Below are 24,990 nucleotides of genomic sequence, written 5' to 3' on the forward strand. Positions count from 1 at the left end.
TGCTGCCCCATGGGAGTGCCAGTGTGTCGTCTGACCAGGGAGTGCCTGTCCTCTGTCAGAATGGCAGCATTCCTGCTGCCAACACTGTCAGTCCTCCACTGCAGCTGCCACCACCCGAAGGACAGACTGCTGCCGCCCAGGCAGAGGTGGAGCAGTCGGCAGCCGGGCCCTCCAGGCCCAGAGCTGGTCCAGGCCGTACCTCAAGGGCATCTGCAGTCTCAGTTTCTGACACTCAGCAGCCTTCCCCCAGCCTTGCTGCAGCCACTGGGGTCCCATTGCAGAGGAGCTGCAGGGTGGGAAGGGGCCAATCTCGCAAGCGAAGCAGATCGCCCTTGCAGGCCAAAAAGTAGGAGGTCTGGCAAAATGCTGTTAATTTTTTTAGTGAAGGCCGAGGATCATGGTCATTTTTGGTTAACTCTTTTGTTCATTGTTTCCAGGTTGAGAGAGCCAGTTATGTGTCTGACTTTTTTGGGGTCTCTCTGTATTTCTTTGTCATGCGGGAAGGGCACACAGTTTGTTAAATAAATAATTGTCTTTATTGAGATTGTGCATGTTTGCTCTTTGAAATATTTGTTGCCTTGACCGGCTCAGGGTTTGCGGAACCATTCCATTCATGTTCTTTCAATGGCACAAGCCATTCCCTCAGAGGGGGCCTAGAACAGACTTGCAATAAGCCGTTGACGGACGGCCCTTGCACTTTGTGCCTCCCTCCCGTCTTGGTGCTCCTCCTCCTCTGGTGGTGCTCCAATGTCTGCTGGCAGTGGCTGAGTCCTGAGGATAGCCAGGTTATGCAGCATGCAGCACACTACAACGAAATGGGAGACTCGCTCAGGCGAGTACTGAAGGGCTCCCCCGGAATGGTCCAGACAGCAGAACCGTTGCTTTAGCACGCCGATTGTGTGCTCAATCATGTTCCTGGTCACTTGATGGCTGTCATTGTATCGTTCTTCAGCAGGGGTGCTGGGCGCACGGAGTGGCGTCATCAGCCAGGTGCACAAAGGATAGCCCTTGTCCCCGAGAAGCCAGCCTCCTGGGTGAGCCGGGACTTCGAAAAGGTCTGCCACAGAAGTCTGGCGCAGGATGAAGGCGTCGTGGCTGCTGCCTGGAAAGTGGGCATTGACCACTAGTATCAGCTATCTGTGGTCACACACCAACTGTACGTTCAACGAATGGAACCCCTTCCGGTTGCGGTAATCCTCGGCATTCTCTTGAGGCGCCCGCAAAACCACATGCGTGCAGTCAATGGCGCCCTGGACCATGGGGAAGCCCGCTATTCTTGCAAATCCCATTGCGTGCTCTTGCTGCTTGTCCAGGGTCATGGGGAAGGAAATGTACTGACGTCTCCTTTTGAAGAGGGCATTCGTGACTTGGCGGATGCAGCAATGCACCGCAAACTGGGAGACATTGGCAATGTCCCCAGTAGCGAATTGGAAGGAGCCGGTGGCATAGAAGTTGAGAGCCACTGTCACCTTCACTGCCACCGACTGAGACGTCCTGCTCCTCAGCTGAGGCTGCAGATCTGTCTGAAGCAGGTGGCAGAGCTCAGTGACCACCTCCCTGCTGAATCGAAGCCTCTGAATACACTGCTCCTCAGACATGTTGAGGTAGGAGAACTGCTGGCGGTATACCCTGGGAGGGTAAGGTCTCCTGTGCCGATGCCTGTTGGCCCTCCTCCGTCTGGCCACGATTGGCATGCTCTCTCTCGGCGTCTCTGAGCCCTCTCAATGCAATGGAGAAACCCAACATTTTCACCCATTGCAGCCCCCATAATATGTGGCCACTCAAGGCTATGCCACTGAAAAATCATTCCAACTGCAAAGTTCTGAGCTGAAGCCAGAAGTACCTGTGCGAGCGCTGACTCAATGCAGAAAGCTCCCTCCCTTTGTCTCTCTGCAAATCTCTCTCTCTCTCACACAGGAGTGGTCCAAAATGGCTACCACTAAGAAGCCAGGAAGAGCCCGCTTTAAATAGCGACCCCCCCAACCCCACACCGACTGGGAACCGTACCAGTCGCTGGGAGTGCCAGGCGGAAAGAAGGGGGGGGCGCCACTGAAGTTCCAGTTCGGGGCGCACCAGGGGTGTTGCACCATGAAATGATGTAAGGATCTGCGTGCGCAGCTGATTGGGCGTTGCAGTTTTGCGCCGCCGCTAAATGTCCGCTCAATTTCGCGAGAGGCGCAGGTCTCACCGCGCCTGGGCGCTAGCCGCTTCGCGCCCCACTTATCGCCCTCTTAAGGCACTAACGGCTGGCGCTAACAGCTGAATTTCTCCCCCAGTGGATTTGTTCGGGTGATGTAAACCAAAAGTCCATTTGTTCCTTAGAATACAGTTGATCTACTTGGAGATTGCAAGCTGTTTTTTTTTCTCCAAATCTACTATTTGCTGCTTTTTAGAAAATTTTAGTAATGCATGATTTTTTAACAGCTTTTCTGTGTGCGGACATTTGACCAAAATTATTGTGGGTACGGTAGCGTAGTGGTTCTGTTACTGGGCTAGTAATCCAGAGGCCTGGACTAATGACATGAGTTCAAATCCCACTACGACAGCTGGAAAATATAAATTAATAAATCTGGAATAAAAAGTTAGTATCAGTAATGGTGACCATTACCAGATTGTCGTAAAAACCCATCTGGTTCGTTAATGTCCTTTTTTAGGGAAGGAATCTGCCGTGCTTACCAATGTTCCCCCTAATTTTATTTTGGGTGTGCGATCCCTTTAACGGCTGTGTAGCCCATTCAAAGTTTCGTGCATGCGTGAAATTTCACATTGAAAAAGCTGGCCTCGAGCTGTGCGGGACCGACAGACAGCTGCGTGGCCACAAAACTTCGAGGGAACATTGGTCCTTAACTGGGCTGGGTGATTCCAGGCCCACAGCAATGTGGTTGATTCGTAACTGCTCTCTAAAATGGCCTAGCAAGCCACTCCATTGTATCAAAACCGCTATGAAAAACTATAAGAATAAAACTTGATTGACCACCCAGCTTCGACCTAGGCACCGGCTTCAGACACGACAAAGGCACAACCAATCAACCCTGCTAACATCTAACATCAGAGGACTTTGTGCCAAAATTGGGAGAGCTGTCTCACAAACGAGTCAAACAAAGCCCGACATAGTCGTTCTAACAGAATCATACCTTTCAGCCAATGTTCCAGACTCCTCCATCACCATCCCTGTGTATGTCCTGTCCCACCTGCAATACAGACCCATCGGAGGTGGCAGCACAGTGGTATACAGTCAGGAGGGAGTGGCCCTCAACATTGACTCCAGAACCCATTAGGTCTTATGGCATCAGGTCAAACATGGGCAAGGAAACCTCTTGCTGATTACCACCTACTGCCCTCCCTCAGCTGATGAATCAGTACTCCTCCATGTTGAGCATCACTTGGAAGAAGCACTAAGGGTAGCAAGGGTACAGAATGTACTCTGGGTGGGGGCTTCAATGTCCATCACCAAGAGTGGCTCGGTAACACCACTACTGACCGAGCTGGCTGAGTCCTGAAGGACATAGCTGCCAGACTGGGCCTGCAACAGGTGGTGAAAGAACAAATGCGAGGGAAAAACCTACTTGATCTTGTACTCGCTAATCTACCTGTCACAGATGCATCTGTCCATGACAGTATTGGTAGGAGTGACCACCACACAGTCCTTGTGGAGACGAAGTCCCGTCTTCACACTGAGAACACCCTCCATCGTGTTGTGTGGCACTACCACTATGCTAAATGGGACAGATTCAGAACAGATCTGGCAGCTCAAAACTCGGAATCTGAGGTGCTGTGGGCCATCAGCAGCAGAATTGTATTCCACCACAATCTGTAACCTCCTGGCCCTCATATCCCTCATTCTACCATTACCATCAAGCCAGGAGACCAAGCCTGGTTCAATAAGGAGCGCAGAGGAGCATGTCAGGAGCAGCACCAAGCGTACTGAAAAAATGAGGTGCCAACCTGGTGAAGCTACAACACCGGACTACATGCATGTTTAATAGAGGAAGCAGCATGCTATAGACAGCTAAGCGATCCCACAACCAACAGATCAGGTCAAAGCTCTGCAGTCCTGCTGAATCCAGTTGTGAATGGTGGTGGACCATTAAACAGCTAACTGGAGGAGGCTCCATGAATATCCCCATCCTCAATGATGGCGGAGCCCAGCACGTGAGTGCAAAAGACAAGGCTGAAGCGTTTGCAACCATCTTCAGCCAGAAGGGCTGAGTGGATGATCCATCTCTGCCTCCTCCTGAGGTCCCCACCATCACAGAGGTCAGTTTTCAGCCAATTCGATTCACTCCATTTGTGCCACACAAGTGCCAGACAATGACCATCTCCAACAAGGGAGAGTCTAACCACCTCCGCTTGACATTCAACGGCATTACCATCGCCGAACCCCTATGCAGCAAGACCTGGACAACATTCATGCGTGGGCAGATGTAAGTGGCTAGTAACATTCGCGCCATACAAGTGCTAGGTAATGACCATCTCCAACAAGAGAGAGAGTCTCGCCACCTCCCCTTGACAGGATTACCATCACTGAATTCCCCACCATCAACATCCTGGGGGTCACCATTGACCAGAAACTTAACTGAACCAGCCATATAAATACTGTGGCTACAAGAGCAGGTCAGAGGCTGGGTATTCTTCTGCGACTGACTCACCTGACTCCCCAAAGCCTGTCCACCATCTACAAGGCACAAGTCAGGAGTGCGTTTTGGAATGCTCTCCACTTGGCTGGATGAGTGCAGCTCCAACACCACTCAAGAAGCTCAACACCATCCAGGACAAAGCAGCCTGTTTGATTGGCCGCCCTTCCATCACCATAAAACATTCACTCCCTCCACCACTGGTGTCTGCAGTGTGTACCATCTACAAGATGCACTGAAGCAACTCGCCAAGGCCTCTTCAATAGTGCCTCCCAAACCCATGATCTCTACCACTTGAAGGACAACTGCAGCAGGCGAATGGGAACACCATCACCTGCAAGTCCCCCTCCAAGTCACACACTATCCTGACTTGGAAATATATCGCCATTGCTTCATCACTGGGTCAAAATCCTGGCACTCCCTACCTAACAGCATTGTGGAAGTACCTTCATCACATGGACTGCAGCGGTTTAAGAAGGTGACTCCACCACCTTCTCAAGGCCAATTAGGGTTGGGCAATAATTGCTGGCCTTGCGAGCGCACCCACATCCTGTGAATGAATAAAATAAAATGCAGATTTTACAGATTAAACCGCAGCATAGTACAAAGAAATCCTTTCCCTCTTGCCCATTGCTGCTCTTTGTAGCCTTGTAATGGAAGACTCATTTTGCCTTGTTTCCCTGACATAGGAAGTACTCCCATGAGCCATTTGCTGCTGCTGCTATGGGCTTTCTGCCTCCTCTCCTTTTCTTCCCTAATCTAGAGTAATTAAGGCCAATTATAGTACCCCACCTGTGGCCCTGGTTGAGATCAGCTAGCTCTGAACAGACCAACGAGGGAACCTATGGTTTATTTGACTCAGTGCCACACTGGGGAGTGAATCTACCTATTGAACCAGTAGGACACTCTGTACAGCAATCAGTGGTGGGCGGGTCACTTTGTGAGACCAGGAATTTGTGCCCAAAATACACAACAGAGTTGGATCCCTGAGGGAAGCAGCAACAGGCTGGGGTCTGGAGCAGCAGAAAGTGACAAATCCTGGAAGGAAAGTTGCCTCCATAAACTGAGAGGAAAGAGGAAGATAAAGGTTGCCTCTGAACTGGTTGGGAGCAAGGGGGAAGTAGTCAGGAGGCAGTGAAAACAGCCAGGGCAGTACAAGAGGAGGCAAGGGGCAAGAATGGTAGCATATTGTTACCATTGTGAAGAGTTTTCATGTAGATCGTAGTTCTTAAAGAATTTGTAACTAATTAAAACAAAACAATTGTTGCTTTCAGTGTCCTGCTGTTTGTAGAATGTTACTGTTGCTTTAACACTTGAAATTCTGCAATGCAATATTGGTAACAAACTGTTCAGTGCATCTTTACTGATCTTATGCAGTGCAATTTCAATCTGTTTGTAATTATTTGAGAACTCTGGATCCCAGTGTCATGAACATGTTTGGCCAGTGGACCTCTAGTCATGCTAATTCAGTATCTCTGGATTGTACATCATCTCAATAGTCATAATTGCATTGTGCAATTGTAAGCTTTCCAAAACTTTTCATGGAGACACAGGCTCAAGGGATTGGAGCCCTTGTTATCAGTACTTTGGTATATAAAAATCCTATAAAAAATCCTTCAAATTAAGATGTACGTTTTTGAAGAGATGCAATTTAAATTGTGGTGCAGTCATGAAAGATCTGTACATTGTTCAGATAAAAAAAAACGAGCTCAGATCATTGAATATTTGGGATTTGAAAGACAAAAGTATCACGTATTTGAAAGACACAAAATGTCATGTATTACAAACTCAACTCATGCAAAATTCATGGTAGCATTTCCATTCACCCCCCCCGCCCCCACCCACCAAGCATTGTTCCTCGTGTCACAGCATAAGATGATATCACAGTAGTATTTTGATGGGATGTATTATTCCATTTGAAAAAAACAATTCTTCTGCACCAGCTGTCGAGCACCTGTCAACAATTTACTTTTTCAGACTGTCATGAAATGGACACTAGTCACTATCACCCATCGGCTTGTTGCAGCTGCTGTTGCAAATTAATTTGTGGTGCGTACACTAAGATACTGATCCTCTTTGTTTCACAGGCAACACGTTCAGCACATTGGCAGGATTGGTGTTTGAATGGAATATAGTGAAGGATACAGAGGCTGCTGGATACTCGGACTCCCACAATGCACTGCGGTAGGTAGATCGCTGGATTTATCAGATGTTAATGTTAAAATCCTTTTCATTGCCACTTTATTAACGGCATCATTACTGCACAGCAAAATGGAACAAGCCTGTATTTTTACATTGCTATTTTCTTTCACTAATTATAGATAACACTGCCTTTAAAGCAGCTGATCCAGCTAAAATTGTTTCACGCTTTTTATACAAGTTATATAATAGAGGATAACTTGTAATATTTTAACCAGTTCTGAAGAGACTGTAGAGTTTTAATCAATATTCAAGAAAGATGATGCAATCTTTATACTTCTCGTACTTGGGTTAACCAATCTAGAGAATCTGAAAGGATACTCAATTCTTGGAGATTTTTCAGCCTGTGTCTTTTATGAAAGCGTTGTCTGCCATCTTTAATTCATTTTCTCCTGCCAGCTGTGTCGGTCATAAAGCAATCGACACTTAACTGAGAAATATTTTGCCCAACATTATCCTGTCCAGTTTGTTGCAGTCTCTTGGTCTGAAATGCTATTTTGTTCCAGCGGAATGTAAGTATCTGAGGGTCTTGACGTATAGGCTCTAATGATGTAGCACTGTTCTCCACTGTCAGTTGTTGCACCGGGTGTTTTCCATTTTGATTTGACATGCCTTGTCTCATGCAAATTCATTCAGTGAGCTCAAGGCCGGGTGAAATGACTAAGATTGTGACTCTTCGTTGAGATCATCCAGGCTGAAATGGGCAGATGGGTTTGCTTTTTAAAAAGCCACTGCAAAGGAACCAGTCAGAACACAGTCTCTAAACTATCTATGATGGATTACACAGGAGGCATTGGGAAGTGTTTATATTCATACCATCCACGAGTGCTTTCCACGTATGCTCTGATAAAGCTACATGCAGAATAATTCTATCCTTCAAGAAAGTGCTGTTACTTTCTAAACCCCTGCCAGTACACTATATACGAATGGCTCATGCGGTTGTTAAAAGGACAATCAATGCACCAGACACTTCCTTAGTCAATGCAGCACTCCCATCTGATACTGCAGTTCTCATCAGGACAGTGACGCTACTCATAGATGGTAAGTGGCAGCCTCAGCTTCCATACCAGATGAGTGTTTGGCACACCGAAGTTTATCATTGCTGTCTGAGTCTCTGCTATTCACTCATACAGCATGATCACTATTTAAAATAGGAGTCCAACCGTAGAGCAATGGCCAATATTCCAGTTTCAAATGGGTAAGCTTGCAGAATATATGCAATCGCCTGCAATGGCTTCTCTTCCAGATCCCGCAGTGTCACCTCTGGTGTCCCCCAAGGATCTATCCTTGGCTCCCTCCTATTTCTCATCTACATGCTGCCCCTCGGTGATATCATCTAGCAACACAATGTGAGTTTTCACACGTACGCTGATGGTACCCAGCTCTACCTCTCCTCCACCTCTCTCGAACCCTCCAACATCTCTATACTATTGGACTGCTTGTCTGACATCCAGCACTGGATGAGTAGAAATTGCCTCCAATTAAATATCTGGAAGACCGAAGCCATTGTCTTTGGTTCATGCCACTAACTCCATTCCCTTTCCACTGATTCGATCTCTCTCCCCAGCAACTGTCTGAGGCTGACCAAGTCTGTTCACAACCTTGGTGTCCTATTTGATTATGAATTGTGCTTCCTACCTCCTATCCGTTCTATCACTGAGACTGCCCATTTCCACCTTCGGAATATCCCCCGTCTCTGCCCTTACCTCAACTTATCAGCTGTTGAAACCCTCATCCATGCCTTTATCACCTCTAGACTTGACTATTTCAATGCATTCCTGACCGGCCGCCCTAGTTCTACCGTCCATAAACCTGAGGTCATCCAAAACTCTGCCGCCTGTGTGCTAAATCGTCACCTGAGAACTCATTTTTAATGTGGAAGCAAGTCATCCTTGGTTCCGAGGGACTGCCTAAGAAGAAATCGCACCAAGTCCCGCTCTCTCATCACCCCATGTTTGCTGGCCGTCATTGGCTCCCGGTTGAGCAACGGCTCTTATTTATATTATAAATAAATAAATAAATAAAAATTCACATCTTTGTTTTCAAATCCCTCCATGGCCACGCCTCTCCCTATCTCTTTAATCTCCTCCATCCCTATAATCCCCCAAGACCTCTGTGCTCTTCCTATTCTGGCCTTTTGAACATCCCATTGGTGGTCATGTCTTCAGCTGCCTAGGTCCTAAGCTCTGGAATTTCCTCCCTAAATCTCTCTGCCTCTCCACTTCTCTCTCCTCTCCTCTTTTAAAACGCTCCTTAAAACCTACCTCTTCGACCAAGCTTTTGGTCATCTGCCCTAACATCTCTTTATATGGCTCGGTGCCGATTTTTTAAAATTTTTTTATAGCGCTCCTGTGAAGCGCCTTGGGATGTTTTTATTACATTAAAGTCGCTATCTAGATTGAAGTTGTTGCGCACTCTTGTGGGGGGTTTTTTTGCAAGTAATTTTTGCTCCACACTCCTGAATATTTGTGAATGAGGCACTGGTGAACAGAACATCTCCGAATCAATGGACTATCAATAGGAAGAGCAGAAGGCCTTGGAGCAGTCAGGCTGGTGTTGGCCATAATCTTTGGATGCTGCTTTTTCCCTCCCTCCAGTGAATCCATCCTGAAATTTGTCCTGTTTTTAAGGAAAAAAATAAATTGCACCTTTTTGTAGCGCAGTACTTGATTCTGCTTCTGTCTGAGAGTGCATTGGTCCTCTACATGCGAGTTACTGTTGAGTGAGGTACAACCGCTAAGTGGAGCTTAGTAGATTTATAAGAAGGTATATTTACTCCCATTTGAACATGTTTTTAACAAGTGTTTACTTATCCTGCTGGGTATAACCTATAATAATGGTAAAGGAATGCGTAGTATTATATACCACTTGACTTACATAAGAAAATAAGAAATAGGAGCAGGAATAGGCCACTTGGCCCCTCGAGCCTGCTCCGCCATTCAATAAGATCATGGCTGATCTTGGGCTCAAAGCCACTTCCCTGCCTGCTCCCCATAACCCTTCATTCCTTATCTTGCAAAAATCTGTCTACACCTTATTTAATGACCCAGCCTCCACAGCTCTCTGGGGCAGAGAATTTCACAGATTTACGACCCTCTGAGAGAAGAAATTCCTCCTCATCTCAGTTCTAAAAGGGTGATCCTTTATTCTAAAACTGTGCCCCCGCGTTCTAGATTTCCCCGCAACATCCTCTCTGCATCTACCTTGTCGAGCCCCCTCAGTATCTTGTATGTTTCAATAAGATCACCTCTCATTCTTCTAAATTCCAATGAGTGTAGGCCCAGCCTGCTCAACCTTTCCTCATAAGTCAACCCCCTCATCTCTGGAATTAACCTAGTGAATCGTCTCTGAACGGCCTCCAATGCAAGTATATCTTTCCTTAAATAAGGAGACCAAAACTGTACGCAGTACTCAAGGTGTGGTCTCACCAATACCCTGTACAGTTGCAGCAGGACTTCCCTGCTTTTATACTCCAACCTCTTTGAAATAATGGCCAATATTCCATTTGCCTTTTTGATTACTTGTTGTACCTGCATGCTAACTTTTTGTGTTTCATGCACAAGGACCCCCAGGTCCCTCTGAACTGTAGCATTTTTTAATCTCCATTTAAATCATTTGCTTTTTTATTTTTCCTGCCAAAATGTATAACCTCGCACTTTCTCACATTATACTCCATCTGCCAAATGTTTGCCCACTCACTTAGCCTGTCTATATATCCCTTTTGCAGGTTCTTTGAGTCCTCTGCACAACTTGCTTTCCCGCCCATCTTTGTATCATCCGCAAACTTGATACATTACACTTGGTCCCTTCATCCAAGTCATTGATGTAGATTGTAAATAGTTGACTTCTTGGGCGATCAGTGACCCTTCACGCGCCATATAAATGTTTCAGTTTTAATATTTGTGACTTTGCTTAGCAATTCATATAGAATACATATCGACTTAATATTTGCTTTTTAACAAATGCTGTGTAGTATTGCCATGGTGATGTTTCATAGAATCATATGTTGTAATAACTCAACAAGATTTACAAAATGTTTTAGTTCCTGAAGATTAGATTTTTTTTTTAAATGGGTGATGTAAGTGCTCATCAGAAGCATCTCTTTTTTTTTTCCTCTCCGATCCACTAAAAGCTGTGAAGCATCAAACCATTAATGGAACAGCAGATGTGGGAGTCTGGAACTGAGCATTCAGTTTATTGTCTTGTACCAGAAATAGCACAGAGGTGGTGATACGAGGCCAGCTATTATGAGCCAAATATTTTGTATAAATGAGTCAGCTGATAGACAAAAGTATCAAGAAATTTTCATGTCTTTATATTTCTCCACAATAAAGAACTAATGTTTTGAGTGAATAATACGGTGACATTTTGTTGCAGGATACTTACGTTTTCTGAATCTACCTACACTCCACCTACTTACATATCTGAGATGGAGAAACATGGCAAACAAGGAGATACAGTCTTAGTATCTGGAATGAAGACAGGAAATTCAAAGCTGAAAGGCAGAATACAAGAAGCAATTTACAAGGTAATTTAATATTGATGCATTTGTAAGTTACTTTTCCTCATTGTTTTAAGTTTTCTAATGCTATGAGTAAGGAAAAGGCAGGCAAGCTACCTCCTGGAGCTTTCTTTCTGCCATTGTTGAACTTGCCATTATACAACATTCATTGCTGCAAATGGAGTCTAAACCCATCATTTTGCTCCCATGTTGTCCCTATAAATGTTGCAATTTTTAAAACAATGCCTCAATCAAAACCCCTCTTTTCAGCAGGTATACAAACCTTAGAAGCAACTGTTGAAGCTCTAAAATTTACATTTTCCAGCATTGAAGCAGTGAATTCGGTAGCAGTAAAACATAGTTAATACCAACTTGTCAATGCAGGTTTTCCTGCTTCTTCCTATACCAAAGGTTTAATGATACTATTACAGGAAACTTTGGTTTATCCGGAGGTTGTATGTCCGGAATACTTGATCTAACGGCAAAAATCAGGAGCCGTTTTCTATAAGTTAGTTCTCTTTTTTTCCCAGTCAGGCACTGCAAGGTCTGTAGCTATAACAACAGCTTCAGCTAGAGACGCTTGCAGCTGCAGCTGACTCTTTAGAAGCTGTTGCTAAGCAACAGTGTTTGTTGTCGGATACGGAGATGAAAACCTCCGTATGCTTCAATATTAACTTTGTATGTCCGGCAGTTTTGATAGATCGGCAACACGCCGGTCCCGTCGATGCCGGATATCACAAAGTTTCCTGTATCTCATTCTGGGGTGATTTGTTTTTTGAAAAACGAGTGATTCAGTGCATCTGCTGGTGCATTGCAGTTTTTAAAAAAGTACATTTTTGCCCCATAAGTTTCAATAATGGTGAAGGAAATGCTGTTCAGTAAGTAGTGGTAGAACTACTGAACTACCAGCAAAGAGATGAGTGGATTTTTATGGTTGCTGTTCCCTCCCCTCTGCCAGTGACACTATCCTGTACTATAAATCAAATCAACTTTTATTGTCATTGTTAGTGCACAAGTGCAGTACAACGAAATGTAGGCTTGTGGCTCCCGAGAGTGTACATTTAGATGAAGACATTTAAACATTCAACATACATTTGGCTTGTAATACATAAACATAACCATAATAAAGTGCATTGGCAGATGTGCAGGCTTTAGAGTTTATTTGTGGAGTTCAGTAGGATGACAGCCCTGGGAAAGAAGCTGTTCCTAAATCTGGTCGTACGGGTGCAAATGCATCTGTAGCGTCTCCCAGATGGCAGGAGGGCGAACAGACTGTGGCTGGGGTGGGTAGGGTCTTTGATGATGGACCGTGACCTCCGTTAGCAGCGTTTCTGGTATATGTGCTCTATGGTCGGTAGCCGGGTGCCGGTAATGCGTTGGGCAGTTTTGACTACCCGCTGCAGGGCTTTCCAGTCATAGTAGCTGCAGCTGCCATACCATACTGTGATACCATACTGTTTTATCAGCAAGAGTGTGAAACCACTGTTGAAAGCAGTTCTGTGCTGCACATTAATGGTAAATTGGATTGAAAATGGAGCTAACAGAAAACAAACTTACAAGACAAATAGAAAAAAAAACCCAGAGGACAGTGACCATCGAGCATCTGTACTGTGTGCCTGCTGTACACTTCCACGTACATGGAGGATGATAATTTAAAAAAAATACCAATCTGTGTGGCGAGAATAAGAGTGAGTGTTAAAGGGATTTGGACCAATGAAGTGAGTGTGCTAAGGAGAGGCAGATAGATTTTGATTTCAATAAATATATGGTAAAACACCTTGGAACAGGAAAAGCAATGTGTGCAGTGAAGATATGTCTATTAACAAAAATTGAAAACTGAATTCAATGAGACTATGGACCATTAACTGCAAATATCTTTTTTAATATGAACCTGTTGGCAATATGGCTAATCGTGTTTTAGGATTCATCTCCCATGATATTTGACCATAAATTGGAACAAGTTCATCTCATGCTTGTACAGATTATTGGTGAAGCCACGTTTCGAATACTGTGTGCTGTTTAGGTATGCCACCTTCAAAAAGGCATTGATGTATTCTGCCAGTTTCAAAAAATAGTCAAGAGGATGATTCTGGGGCTTTGAGCTTTAAATTAAGAAGTCTGCATAATTGACTTTTTTCTTTTGGAGGAGAAACTGTAAATGCACATCATCTAGGTTTTTAAAGTACCAAGAATGGATAACGTGGCTATTTAAATAGGTCTATGATTACAGCCAGAGGACACACATCAGAAGGAACTTCCTCGTCCCCACTTGCATTTGTTTGAAGTCTGATCCACATATCCACAAGGAGAATATTTACAGAGCATTTTGCTGTGGATGGTATGGGTCCAGGGAAGGAGAAGGCTTGATGAACTAAATGTTCTTGTTCCATTTTTTTTTGTTAATTTGGTTAGAAGGTGCAATAAAGGTGGCGACAGTTGACTTACCCTTCCTGTAACAATCCTCTTGGCGGAGGCACGGGAGTTCTATTTAATCCATCTCCCCTTACCTAAAATAGTTGGGGAACTATTTGGTGATTTATAGGGAGAGATTCACATTCTTGTATATCTCTAATATATTAATGTAACTTTAGGCCGTTGTTCTCTCTTGCACTCGCTTGGGTGAGGAGAATTACTGAGCATTGAGACTCACCTTCAGTCCTCAATTTCACCAGTCCCATTCCTCGCCCTTTCTATTTTATTCTCAATGAATTTCTGCATGAATTCTTCCATGCATGTGCAATAAGCTATGCTTTTAATGGCCATCCCGGAGGCATATTAAACCTTTCAAGGTACATCACAGGGATTCTACAACATACCCCATATTGACAATGTGTGAACATACAAACGTTTACGAATATGACACTGGAAAAGACCACGTGGTCCATTAAGCCTTTTGCACAGTCATGATGCTTGAAGCATCATGATTAGACACCCCCTACCCATCAGCAGCCTGGGAGAGGCAAAAAACCAGATTAAAAACCTAAGGCCAATTAGGGAAAGGGAAAAGAAATCTGGAGAAATTCCTCTCTGATCCCCGGACAATCAAAACTAGTGCAGGAGACCACATCAATCATGCTTCTATGGGTGGGGGGGGCAGGAGGGGAAACGTTTTTCGTTTCTATTTAACTGGACATTCATGTCTAAAGATCTAGGGGGAAAAATTAAGTTGGTAGCGCCTCCCGTTAGTGCCTTAAGAGGGCGCTAAGTGGGGTGCAAACCAACTAGCACCCAGGCGAGGCACTGCCCACGCCTCCCGCAAAATTCAGCGGGAGGTTAGTGGTGGCGCTAACCGGTAGCACCCTGCAGCGCTGCGCCGCTGGCGATGACGTCATTGGTGTGTGCAGTGCCCCGCTCACGCCCCAGCCACAATCTTCGGGAGCGCCCCCTGACTTACCGCTGGACGCTATGTCCGACGGGGTCAGGGGGGCGCAATTTAAAGGCGAGGTGCGGGGCGGCCATTTTTATTGCTGGCCGCCTGACAGCACCTGCTTGCGCTCCTGTCCCAGACCTCCTGAACCCCCCCACCCCCCCGCGGAGTGCCGGCTGTGCTCCAAGAGCCCGGCACTTCTCTTGCGTGCTGGGCTCTTTTGCCTGCACTCCTGATCCCCGGGGGCCCAGCTGGGCCCCAGCCCCAGGTCGCGCTGCACAAGGCCCCTCCCCTTTAAGAAGGGGAGGAAGGCCTGCAATACCGCGGCACGTAGCGCCACAATATTCACTCGCAGCGCCCCAAGAGGGATGCGGGGCGCTTCCAGTAGCGCCCAGCTTCCCTCTTGGGGCGCAACTACTCAATTTCCGGCATGGGGGCGCTAATTTTTCCGGGGTGCTACTTTTAACGCCCTGGCGAAGTTAGCGCCTCAATTGGGGTGCTACTCAATTTTTAGCTCCTAGTATCCAAATGGAAATATTTCCGTTTCATGGCCAAGCAGTTACAAGTATTGTTTCGGCTTGCATTTACCGTAGCTCTCTGAAGTAATCACAGGGAAAGAGACTTAATTTCAAGTTAATTCCCCTCTCGCCAAGACCAGTTTAGAAAATTCAAGTGTTTGCAAAACTGCATTTATTCTGTCCTAAACTGTAATTGGAAAAGAATGCAATGGTCAGTTTTCCTTAAGTGTCTGATTACTTTTAAGAAAACTGGTCCCGAGCAATTGAGAGTCTATAGGAAATCCACATGCAATGATTTATTTTGGTGCAGATGAAATCTACTTGGAGAATCTATGGATAAACAATTTTTCTATAACTAGATAAAGGTTAAGCAACGTTAACACTGCAATTACATTACTAAGGTCCTGCTGCTGGCGGTCCAAACTTCAGTATAATTGTTCTTTCTAATATAAATGAGTTGCCATAGGTGCTTTTCCCCACAGAGCCAGTCGGCTCAGCAGCAAACATAAATGGCCACCTCTGGAGGCATGAGATATTGCAGGCTGCCATTTTTCTGGATGCAGGTGAGCTGAGTGCTCAGCCTGCCCCTACAGGCCAGCAATGTGCTTTTTGCAGTGTTAGGATGTATAGATCTTTTGCTCACCATTGGAGAAGATCCTAAGCCAGAAAATGAGTCACAGTTGCTACTTTTAAATGTGTGCGCAAGCTTGTGCTCTGAAAATCTGTTCCACAATGTAAAGGGGCAGAAATTAAAAAAAAAAAATTCTCGAATCCTGCAACTCAAGATGTAAAGAAATGTTGTTCTTTAGTTTGCATACTGTTCTCGAGGATTAGTTATCTAATTTTTAGAGTTTTTTGTGGTGTTTAAGGTATATTCCCTAGAGAAGGTATGGCTGAAAATTTGGCATGGTATATTTTTACAGCAGAAACTATTAGATTGTTTCTTTGTATTTGTGATTTCCGTGACTGATTTAAACAATTCTTTTACTGAGCAAAAAGTTACACCCAATATTTCATCAAAATATTTGTGATTTTACATTCAATTTTAATGCCCACATTCTGTCATTCCTTGTCTACAAGAATGTGCCAGCTGCAGAGGTGCGACTCCTTATCCTGGAAAACATTATGCTGAATCCAGCTAATGATATCTACCTGATGGTGGGCACCTCTATTCATTATCAGGTACAGAAGATACGACAAGGGAAGATCACAGGTTTGTCTTTTTTTCTTGTGTATTTATTGAAGCCTGACAAAACATGAAAGAAAAATCTGCATGCAAGACATCTAGAGCCTGTAACACTGATAGCCATCAGATTGCAATTAAAGTGCGGTCTTAAATCATCTAACCAGAAAAACTGTGCACTTGACCCTTTGGGGCATCCAAGGTTTTTGCCTTCACTACTCTACCTGAACATCTGTTCCATGTAGTGTTCACTCATTCGCAGAAGAATCTCCTGACAGAGGTCCTTAAATTTGTCTTTTAGTAGTTGAAACTTGTGTCCATCCTTTTTGTCCTACTCTTGAAATTAAAGTTTGAAATAGTACTCCAGATTTACCTTTTCCATACTATTCATAATCTTGTATACCTTTAATTCTGGTCACTGGAACACAAGGGAGACAAGCATTGGAACAGTTCGAAGAAGAGCCACAAAGCTGACCCTTAGGCAGCGAATTTAATAGCGCTGAGGGGGCGGGTTTGGAGGCCAGTCCGCTGTCAAAATAGCAAAGATTGACAGCGGGTAGGAAACCCACTGTAAACCTGCCTCCGCGAGTCTCCCAGGTGTCTGGTCTGTCAGCGCAGAACTGTCCCGACGCCAAGCGGCGGGGGATACAATTCGGGTACTTAAATGGCTTGTTAAGAGCCAATTTAAGAGTATTTTGAGGCTTGCTTCTAACTTTACCTTTTCCCCATGGGTTACCTGCTGTTTCGGGGAACACGCCAGCTCAACCTGGTGTGTTTTGAGTCTGCTCTGATGTTTGAAAAGCTGACAGCTGCAGAAGTGGTGTCAAGGATGCCATTTTGCAAATGGTGAGTTTCAGAGCACAGAAAAAGTTGGTTACTGCATTTTTAATACATAGAGATTTCTTTAACATACAAGTTTTTAGATCCAACTGTATGTCCAGTGCCACCTCATTGGGAGAACTTCTCTCACCATTGACAGATCGCTCTGTCATCTCACCTGCAGCTGCCATCTATTCCAGCAACATCGGAGCCAATGAAACAATCAGATCTTGGTCCTCCGAATCCTTCCATGATCAGCCCCAACACCAACATCACCAACCTTCGCCGCCATCACCTGATGCTACACTGGACACGGGGCATCAGCCCCTGACAAATTTGCTGGCCAGGAGGCCAGCGATGGCATCATCATGGCCAGATTTTCTTCACTTGACGCTGTAAACCCTGGCTGCCACATGATGCGCCAGGTTGACACCATCCCACACCAGCACCATGAAGCATCTCTTTAATGTCCAAGCCATTCCATGCACACACATCACTATAGCGTGGGGTGGGGGGAGTTATGACTGAACAATCACTGGAACTCTAAAACACTTCTCAATGTTTGCTCAGATCTGTCCAATAAGGGGCACTTTTTGAAAAAGAGATTTCACTGTATGACAACACATTACCAGAAACTTCACCTGGACATCGGCTAAACCTCAAGTGCCTGCCTTGTGTGTTGTTAGTTGGTATGCTTGCAGCAGGATGAGACTGAGTGTGAGGGATGGCTAGTGAGATGGGGAAGTGATAAAGTAGATAGAGGGGGTTGGATGGAGGTGCAAGGCAAGTTGGTGTCCTGGGGAGGTCTCTTCCGCCCTTGGAAGGGAAGAGAGCCTCCCTATGTGCTGTGACTCCCTCCATAGGCATATGGAGGGAGTCATTGGGGAGCCTGGGTGCAAGCGATCACCTTTGTGCAGTGATTGTCAGTGTTTGCAGCACCTCAGTGCTGTTGAACACTGACAGAACAACTGTCAAACTCAATGTGGACGTGGTCCCTTTAAGGAAACCAGCTAATGAAACTTCATCAAATGACGTCATCAGACCCGCTTCCTGCTAATTGGCTGATAAGCCCGCAGGGCGGGCTTAACAAAGCCAATCAAGGGAAAATCACGTCAGCAGAGCGGATGCAGCTGGGAGCGGGACTGGAAACCAGCTGTCCCACCCCGCCTCCTCAATTAAATTTGCGGCCTTCGTGTCAGAGGTGTGAGTTATAAAGAAAGAGTGGAGAAACTTGGGCTTTCAGCATGAAAGGAGACATCTAAGAAGTGAATTTATAGAAGTATATAACAGTTAATGGCATGGAAAAAGTAACTCGGGGAAATTACTATAAAGTATGTTGTGTGACTAGGACACGTTCAAAGTATTAAAAGGCAAATTTAAGGCTGATGCCAGGATGTTATTCTTCACACACTGTGATCAATACATGTAATGACCTTTTGCCAAATTGAATTGAGTTTCTGAATCCAAGTTGTTGACATAAGTCAGAAGCGGTTGTTGTTCTAGTACCAATCCTTGGGGCATTGCACTCAGTACTCTCTTCTTTCCACCCCCCCCACACACCAACAACCAAACTCCTTTAACAAGTATCTGCTGTTTTTCTCCACCACCCCGTTCAGCCAATTTGTTTTATTCATTCACAAAATTGACATGAATCCCCCACACCTGGAGCTTTAAGAGTATCCTTTCACATGGAACTTGGTCGAAGTTTTTTTGGAAACCTAACCAGACCACCTGGTAGGGATTTCCGTAGTCCATTTCGCCGCAATAAGAAAAAGTCTATTGAGGTTGGTCAGGCAAGATATATTTCTATTCTAAATCTATGTTGACTACTGTTTACTAAGGTATTGTACAGGTGACACTCGAGTCTAATCCTGATCATTTATTCTGTTATTTACATTGTATTGAACCAAGTCTGGATCTGCAGTTGCTCTCATCCTTTTTGAAAATGGCACCACTTTAGTCCAACCCTCCCCAGTATTCGTCAACTTTCCTAATCATTGTTAATATCTCTCAAATCTCCTCCCTTCTCTTGCTCATTAATCTGTGATAAACACTGTCCCTGAAGATTTTGTTTTGAGCCCTTTTATTTTGTTGAGGACTTCCATCTCATTAAATCGAAAGTAGTCTCTGTCCCAGCATCACCACATGAATTCTCCCTGCCACTACTTTCCTCTCCCCGACCAGCTGACTAAAATTTCTGGGGTCCTCTTTGCCAAATGATCTGAAATCCAGTAACTTCTTCCAGATCAAGATGTTGCTTACAGCTTAATAAGCAGGAGGCACTTCAGAGAATCTCCCTCTCATCCAACTGGAGTTTTTCTTCCATCTATGCAGGAGCGACACTTCCTTTACACATTTCAAACATAAACTTGCTGTGACCTGCACAAAAAATTCTGTTTTATGTCTTGGGACCACATTACCATTCTGCTCACAACACAGTTATGACATTTATTCATATAACTCACTGCTTTGTAATTTAAGGTTTTTGGGTCAGACTTATTTGTGGAATGAAGCGTACATCAAATGTTTTCCTGTCTAATCCTCTTCCAGCTATTTTACAGCAGCCTTTACAAACATCCAGTAAACTGATAGCATTTTTAATTGTTTGAAGTGAATTCAAAGAGCATTAAAATGTTTCTGCGTGCAGGTTATTTTAGCTAACTTCATTTTACATGTTTTTGTACGTTAGCTTGGCAATATGACATTGCTAAACATTAAAAATTTGTCTCTAAAATCTCTGATGTTATAAATTACTAAAATTGCTTTTTTTCTTTTCCAGAACTAATGATGCCTTCTGATCAGTATGAATTAGAGCTGCAAAATAGCATAGTAAGTCCAGGGGGAGATGCAAATCAACCAGTGGGCAAACTAAAGCAAGCCACATCGACAGTAACCGCACTGCAGCAAGGGCAAACGAACCTGGTGCTAATGCACAAGAGTATCCTTTGCAGTTTATGAAATCCAAATTAGCACCTTGCAGAAGCTGAATGAATAAAGCATGTTCAAAAGTAACAGTAATGCTAATTATATAATACCTACTCCACACAAGCTCTCACTAACTTAATGAATACACTTGCATGGCATGGTTGTGTTTTGAAGAGCCAGCTCTTTATATAGCAGCATTTGCATTGTTTTTCTAGTTTTGGCATGTTTGCAGCTATTGGATCTTTGCTCGGTGTTTATTCTGCATTATAGATATGCACAGGCAACTGTTTAAAGTGCGTGCTGGATGCAAATTATTCCCATCCTTGCTGGACAAAGGGTCAAAGTCTACACCGTTTGTGCAACTGTCACACTGATTATTGTGATTCTAATCCTAAATCCTGTATAATAGAGTAAGATTTTCAGTAATAAAACAGAACGATAACTTTATTTAGGAATTACAATAACATACCATAACTCAATGTGCAGCTATGGTATAATAGCCTTAGTAGACTTAAACCTAATATAGCACATCAGCCGTATTCCGCTACATACTTTGTATAATACATGCTTGAAAGTTAGTTGTTTTCAGTTTATATAACAAAGCAAGTGTTCGCAATCGTGTGTTTCTGTTTACCTATTTCTCGAATGGCATTCCTGTTTGTAAAAAAAAAAATGGCCTCTTTGACTCATTGGATGTTTTTACCTGCTGTATGATAATTCCAGCTTTCTCTGTGATGTTGATTCTGACCTTCAGCTAATTCCCAGTAGTAGTCATCATTCCTGGTTCGTCAGCACGCCTCCTCCTCTACTAACTTCAGCTAACACCCTGCACGTATTTTAGTTTGTCAAAACATCTGTTGTAAACTGCTGAGAGTAGTCTGACAATCTAACAACCCGTTCTCCTTCAAATATTCTTTCTGCCTTCTAAATTGAACTTCTCTTGACTCTACCTAAACTTCTTTGGCTCTAACTTCTTAATTAACACTAAACAAGAACCTCCTTTTTATAGCTGCTCAAAATTTAAAACATTAGCTCAGAAATTCCATTCTTTGAGTTGAAATTCTGGTATCTGAACAACAGGAGACCAGACTTTGTGACATAACACTGCTCCAGGTGGTTCCACCCTATGGATTGGTCAATGTCAGATTTGATTGGGGGGGCGGGGTGAAGAAGAAGGAGGTTCTTCCCCTCTCAACCTGACCACAATTTGGGGGCATGTCTAAATTGGTTTTTAGGCTCCTCTGGGGTTCCTGTTAGTTATGCTGCCTTAAGGCCCATCAAAAAGTAGGTGTAGGTGCAGTCCTGAGCCCCACTGTGAACAAATCAATTGCCATTGGATTCTAGCGTCACTTATTCTTGGAGTCAAGTAGTTTGGGTGATGCAGAAATCTTTGGCCCATCCAGCCTGTGGTTCCTCTTCTCAGAGCAGCAGGGTGTTGGCAGGTTGTCCCTGTAACACCACCACTAATAGAGTATTGACCCGGATTTGGGATGGGGTTATAAGGAGGCCAAAACAGCAAGCAGAAGTTTCACCCCCACTACATGTCTGATGGCATAATGTTGGTACTGGAATTTCTACCTCATGGCAAGCAATTTGACTCATCAAAGTTTTTACTAAAAATACTTATTTATATATCCGAACTGCTTGAGCATTTAGCACTGTTGGCTATCGGGCTGTGCTCAAATTCTTGAACTGAACATTATTTATCAGGACTATTTAAGATCCAGGACTGCACTTGCACCTACTTTTTGATGGGCCTTAAGGTGGCATAAATGGCGGGAACCCCATCTCAGGCTCCTGAGATTGTTCGCCGGAGACTGAAAAAATCTTAGACTTGCCACTTTAAGCTCCGACAGATGCTTTTGCTTCAACACGTTTTATCTTTGTAGAGGATTTTTTGGTTCAACAAGGTCGGAATGAGGGTCAGAACTGGTCAGCAAGATAGTTCTAAAAGGTGTTGGCCCTTTTAATGTCAGGTTGGCTTGCAAGCTGTTACAGATATTGAGTGTTATAATCATCGGCCTTTAAGAATGATTTCAAATCCCTATAAATATTATTCATTTTATTTGAGTAAATAGGTCGGTAGCAGTTTTAAACTTGCATGACCTTAACAAATGGCTTAGGTATTCGTATGCAAGGTGTATCCCGGTTACCAAACTGCACAATCTATGTTGTTGAGCCACGTTACCTAGGTTAGTACTTTAAATAATTTCAGTAGAACATCTGCCAATTGTGAGTACACACTTTTTTGTTAGATTTGAAAATTATATTCTAAATTATTCTTTAAATTTGGTGGCTGTTGAGGTTCATGTATACATAAACATTTTATTTTAAAAAATAATTTTTTTAAGAATGTTCAGTCTTGCAATCTTAGTGGGTAGGGTTTTCCCCTTGGGTGGGGCGGGGGGGGGGGGGGGAAATCATCATTTAATAGTTGTCTTAATTTTATATTTGCAATCAGATAACCGAGCAGTGGAATTGGTTTTCTCTGCACATTTCCTCATAGCTGAATGATGCTGCAGGTTTTGAGACAAATTATCAATACAAGTGTCGGTTTCATTTCACTTGCCGTATTAGAAAGCTAAAAGAGCTTCCTTGCTTCTAGAATATTCCAATCTACTATAATTCATACATTAATTATTTTTATCCTTTTAGTTCATAGTGGCATAAGGGCTGAAAAGTAATTTGCTAAGTTTTTGCATGGGCACATATCGTATAAGAAGTTGTGCTTATCTATATTAGTACTAACATTGAATTGGTAGATCCATTTTAGGATACGAGTTAGTTTTTTAAATAAATTGAGAAATAAGGCAACATATAAATGAATAGTTCATCATCCAAATAGACTGTTCTTTTAAGACTTTTACATCCTTCTAGCAGCCAGGAAAGCCTCATGGTCTCCCACAGCCTGTGCTACATATAAGGCCTGATTGTCGATTCATAATCTTGTTCTTTTTCTTAAATTCTGAGCAATAGTACCCTAGTAGCCACTCAAAGAAAAATAATATTTAGGTTTGCAGTTTATTTGGTCATTTGTCTGTTTAAATAGCTTTAACAGTTCAACTAATAGCTTTTTCTTTCTGCATAGTATAACATTTTTCAGTACTTGGCCTGCTTGTTTCAGGCTGCCTTGGGAATGGACCAAATACATGTCCATGAGTGGATGCTCCATCTTAAGATAATACATGTCTTTGATAGATGGGCCTATCCAAAGATCTCCTGGCAACCTTCTGGAACAAATAGTTGCTGAGGTTTTGCTACAGTAGTCAAGACAGTCGATAGGTTGTCGAGGACAATTGATCAATCTTTTGGGGATGGAAGGGTCTATTTTATATTCCATCCAGTTCTTCATTCTGAGGGTCATGTACAACATCCAGCTGGCGCAAACATTCATATTATTAATCATGATATTTCAGTAGTGGCTGAGAAGTTTTTTTATCCAGTCTACTGAACAGGTAAGGCAGTGTGACACTACCATAATTGTCTGTCCTGATGGGCTGGCTTTTCCAACAACATAATCAGTACTAACAACAGAAAATGCTGGAAATACTCAGCAGGCCAGGCAGCATCCGTGGAGAGGGTTAACGTTTCAGGTCTGGGACCCTTCATCAGAACTGGGAAAAAGCTGGAAATGTAACAGATTTTAAACAGGTGCGGGGGGGTGGGGGGGAAGGAATAGAAAGAACATGCTGTGAAAAGGTTGCAAATGGGAATGGCAAAATCATACTGCATGAAAAATGGGGGCAGGGATTATCATCTGAAATTGTTGAACTCTATGTTGAGTCCAGAAGGCTGTAAAGTGCCTAATCGAAAGATGAGGTGCTGTTCCTCGAGCTTACGTTGAGCTTCATTAGAACAATGTAATAGGCCGAGGACAGAGAGATCAGAGTGGGAGTGAAGCGGTGAATTAAAGTGACAGGCGACCGGAAGCTCAGGGTCACCCTTACGGACTGACTGGAGGTGTTCCACAAAGCAGTCGCCCAATCTGCGTTTGGTCTCCCCAGTGTAAAGGAGACCGCATCGTGAGCAGCGAATACAGTATATTAAATTGCAAGAAGTACAAGTAAATCGCTGTTTCACCTGGAAGGGGTGTTTGGGGCCCTGGACAGTGGGAAGGGAGGAGGTAAAAGGGCATGTGTTGCATCTCCTGCGCTTGCACGGGAAGGTGCCAGGTGAAGGAGAAGGGCTGTTGGGGGTGATTGAGGAGTGGACCAGGGTGTCGCGGAGGGAGCGGTCCCTTCGGAATGCTGAAAGGGGAGGTGAGGGGAAGATGTGTTTGGTGGTGGGATCACGTTGGAGGTGGCAGAAATGGTGGAGGATGATCTGTTGAATGTGGAGGCTGGTGGGGTGAAAGGTGAGGACAAGGGGAACCCTATCGTTGTTCTGGGAGGGAGGGGAAGGGGTGAGAGCAGAAGTGCGGGAAATAGAGTGAACACGGTCAAGGGCCGTGTCAACCACAGTAGAGGGGAATCTTCGGTTGAGGAAAAGTGAAGACATGTCGGAAGCACTGGTATGGAAGGTGGCATCGTCAGAACAGACATGGCGGAGACGGAGAAACTGGGAGAATAGAATAGAGTCCTTACAGGAAGCGGGGTGGGAGGAAGTGTAGTCCAGGTAGCTCTGGGAGTCGGTGGGCTTGTAGTGGAGGTTTGTCGAAAGCCGATCGCCAGAAATGGAGACGGAGAAGTCAAGGAAGGGAAGAGTCGGAGATGGACCATGTGAAGGTGAGGGAAGGGTGGAAATTGGAAGTAAAGTGAATGAACTTCTCTAGTTCAGGGCGAGAGCAGGAAACGGCACCAATACAGTCATTGATGTACTGGAAAAAGAGGTGGGGGAGGGGACCT

General features: G+C 44.2%; 1 protein-coding gene across 3 annotated transcripts in view; it reads left to right on the top strand.

The window, feature by feature from the left end:
• The window catches only part of nup210 (nucleoporin 210), a 139,177-nt gene that overhangs the window by 26,902 nt on the left and 87,285 nt on the right, over positions 1-24,990 (top strand). For all 3 annotated transcript variants that reach the window (XR_015080044.1, XM_086001713.1, XM_086001714.1), the window contains exons 4-8: positions 6,722-6,818; positions 11,211-11,361; positions 16,300-16,432; positions 20,001-20,159; positions 22,270-22,338. Coding sequence is in view for 2 of the 3 variants with exons in the window: in XM_086001713.1 (XP_085857839.1) it covers positions 6,722-6,818; positions 11,211-11,361; positions 16,300-16,432; positions 20,001-20,159; positions 22,270-22,338 (609 nt within the window). In the remaining variant the exon portion in view is untranslated. The remainder of the gene's footprint in view (positions 1-6,721; positions 6,819-11,210; positions 11,362-16,299; positions 16,433-20,000; positions 20,160-22,269; positions 22,339-24,990) is intronic.

The sequence above is a fragment of the Somniosus microcephalus genome, chromosome 11, assembly GCF_052327205.1.
Source record: "Somniosus microcephalus isolate GS21.2 chromosome 11, FLI_Smic_1.0, whole genome shotgun sequence".
NCBI classification, from domain to species: domain Eukaryota; kingdom Metazoa; phylum Chordata; class Chondrichthyes; order Squaliformes; family Somniosidae; genus Somniosus; species Somniosus microcephalus.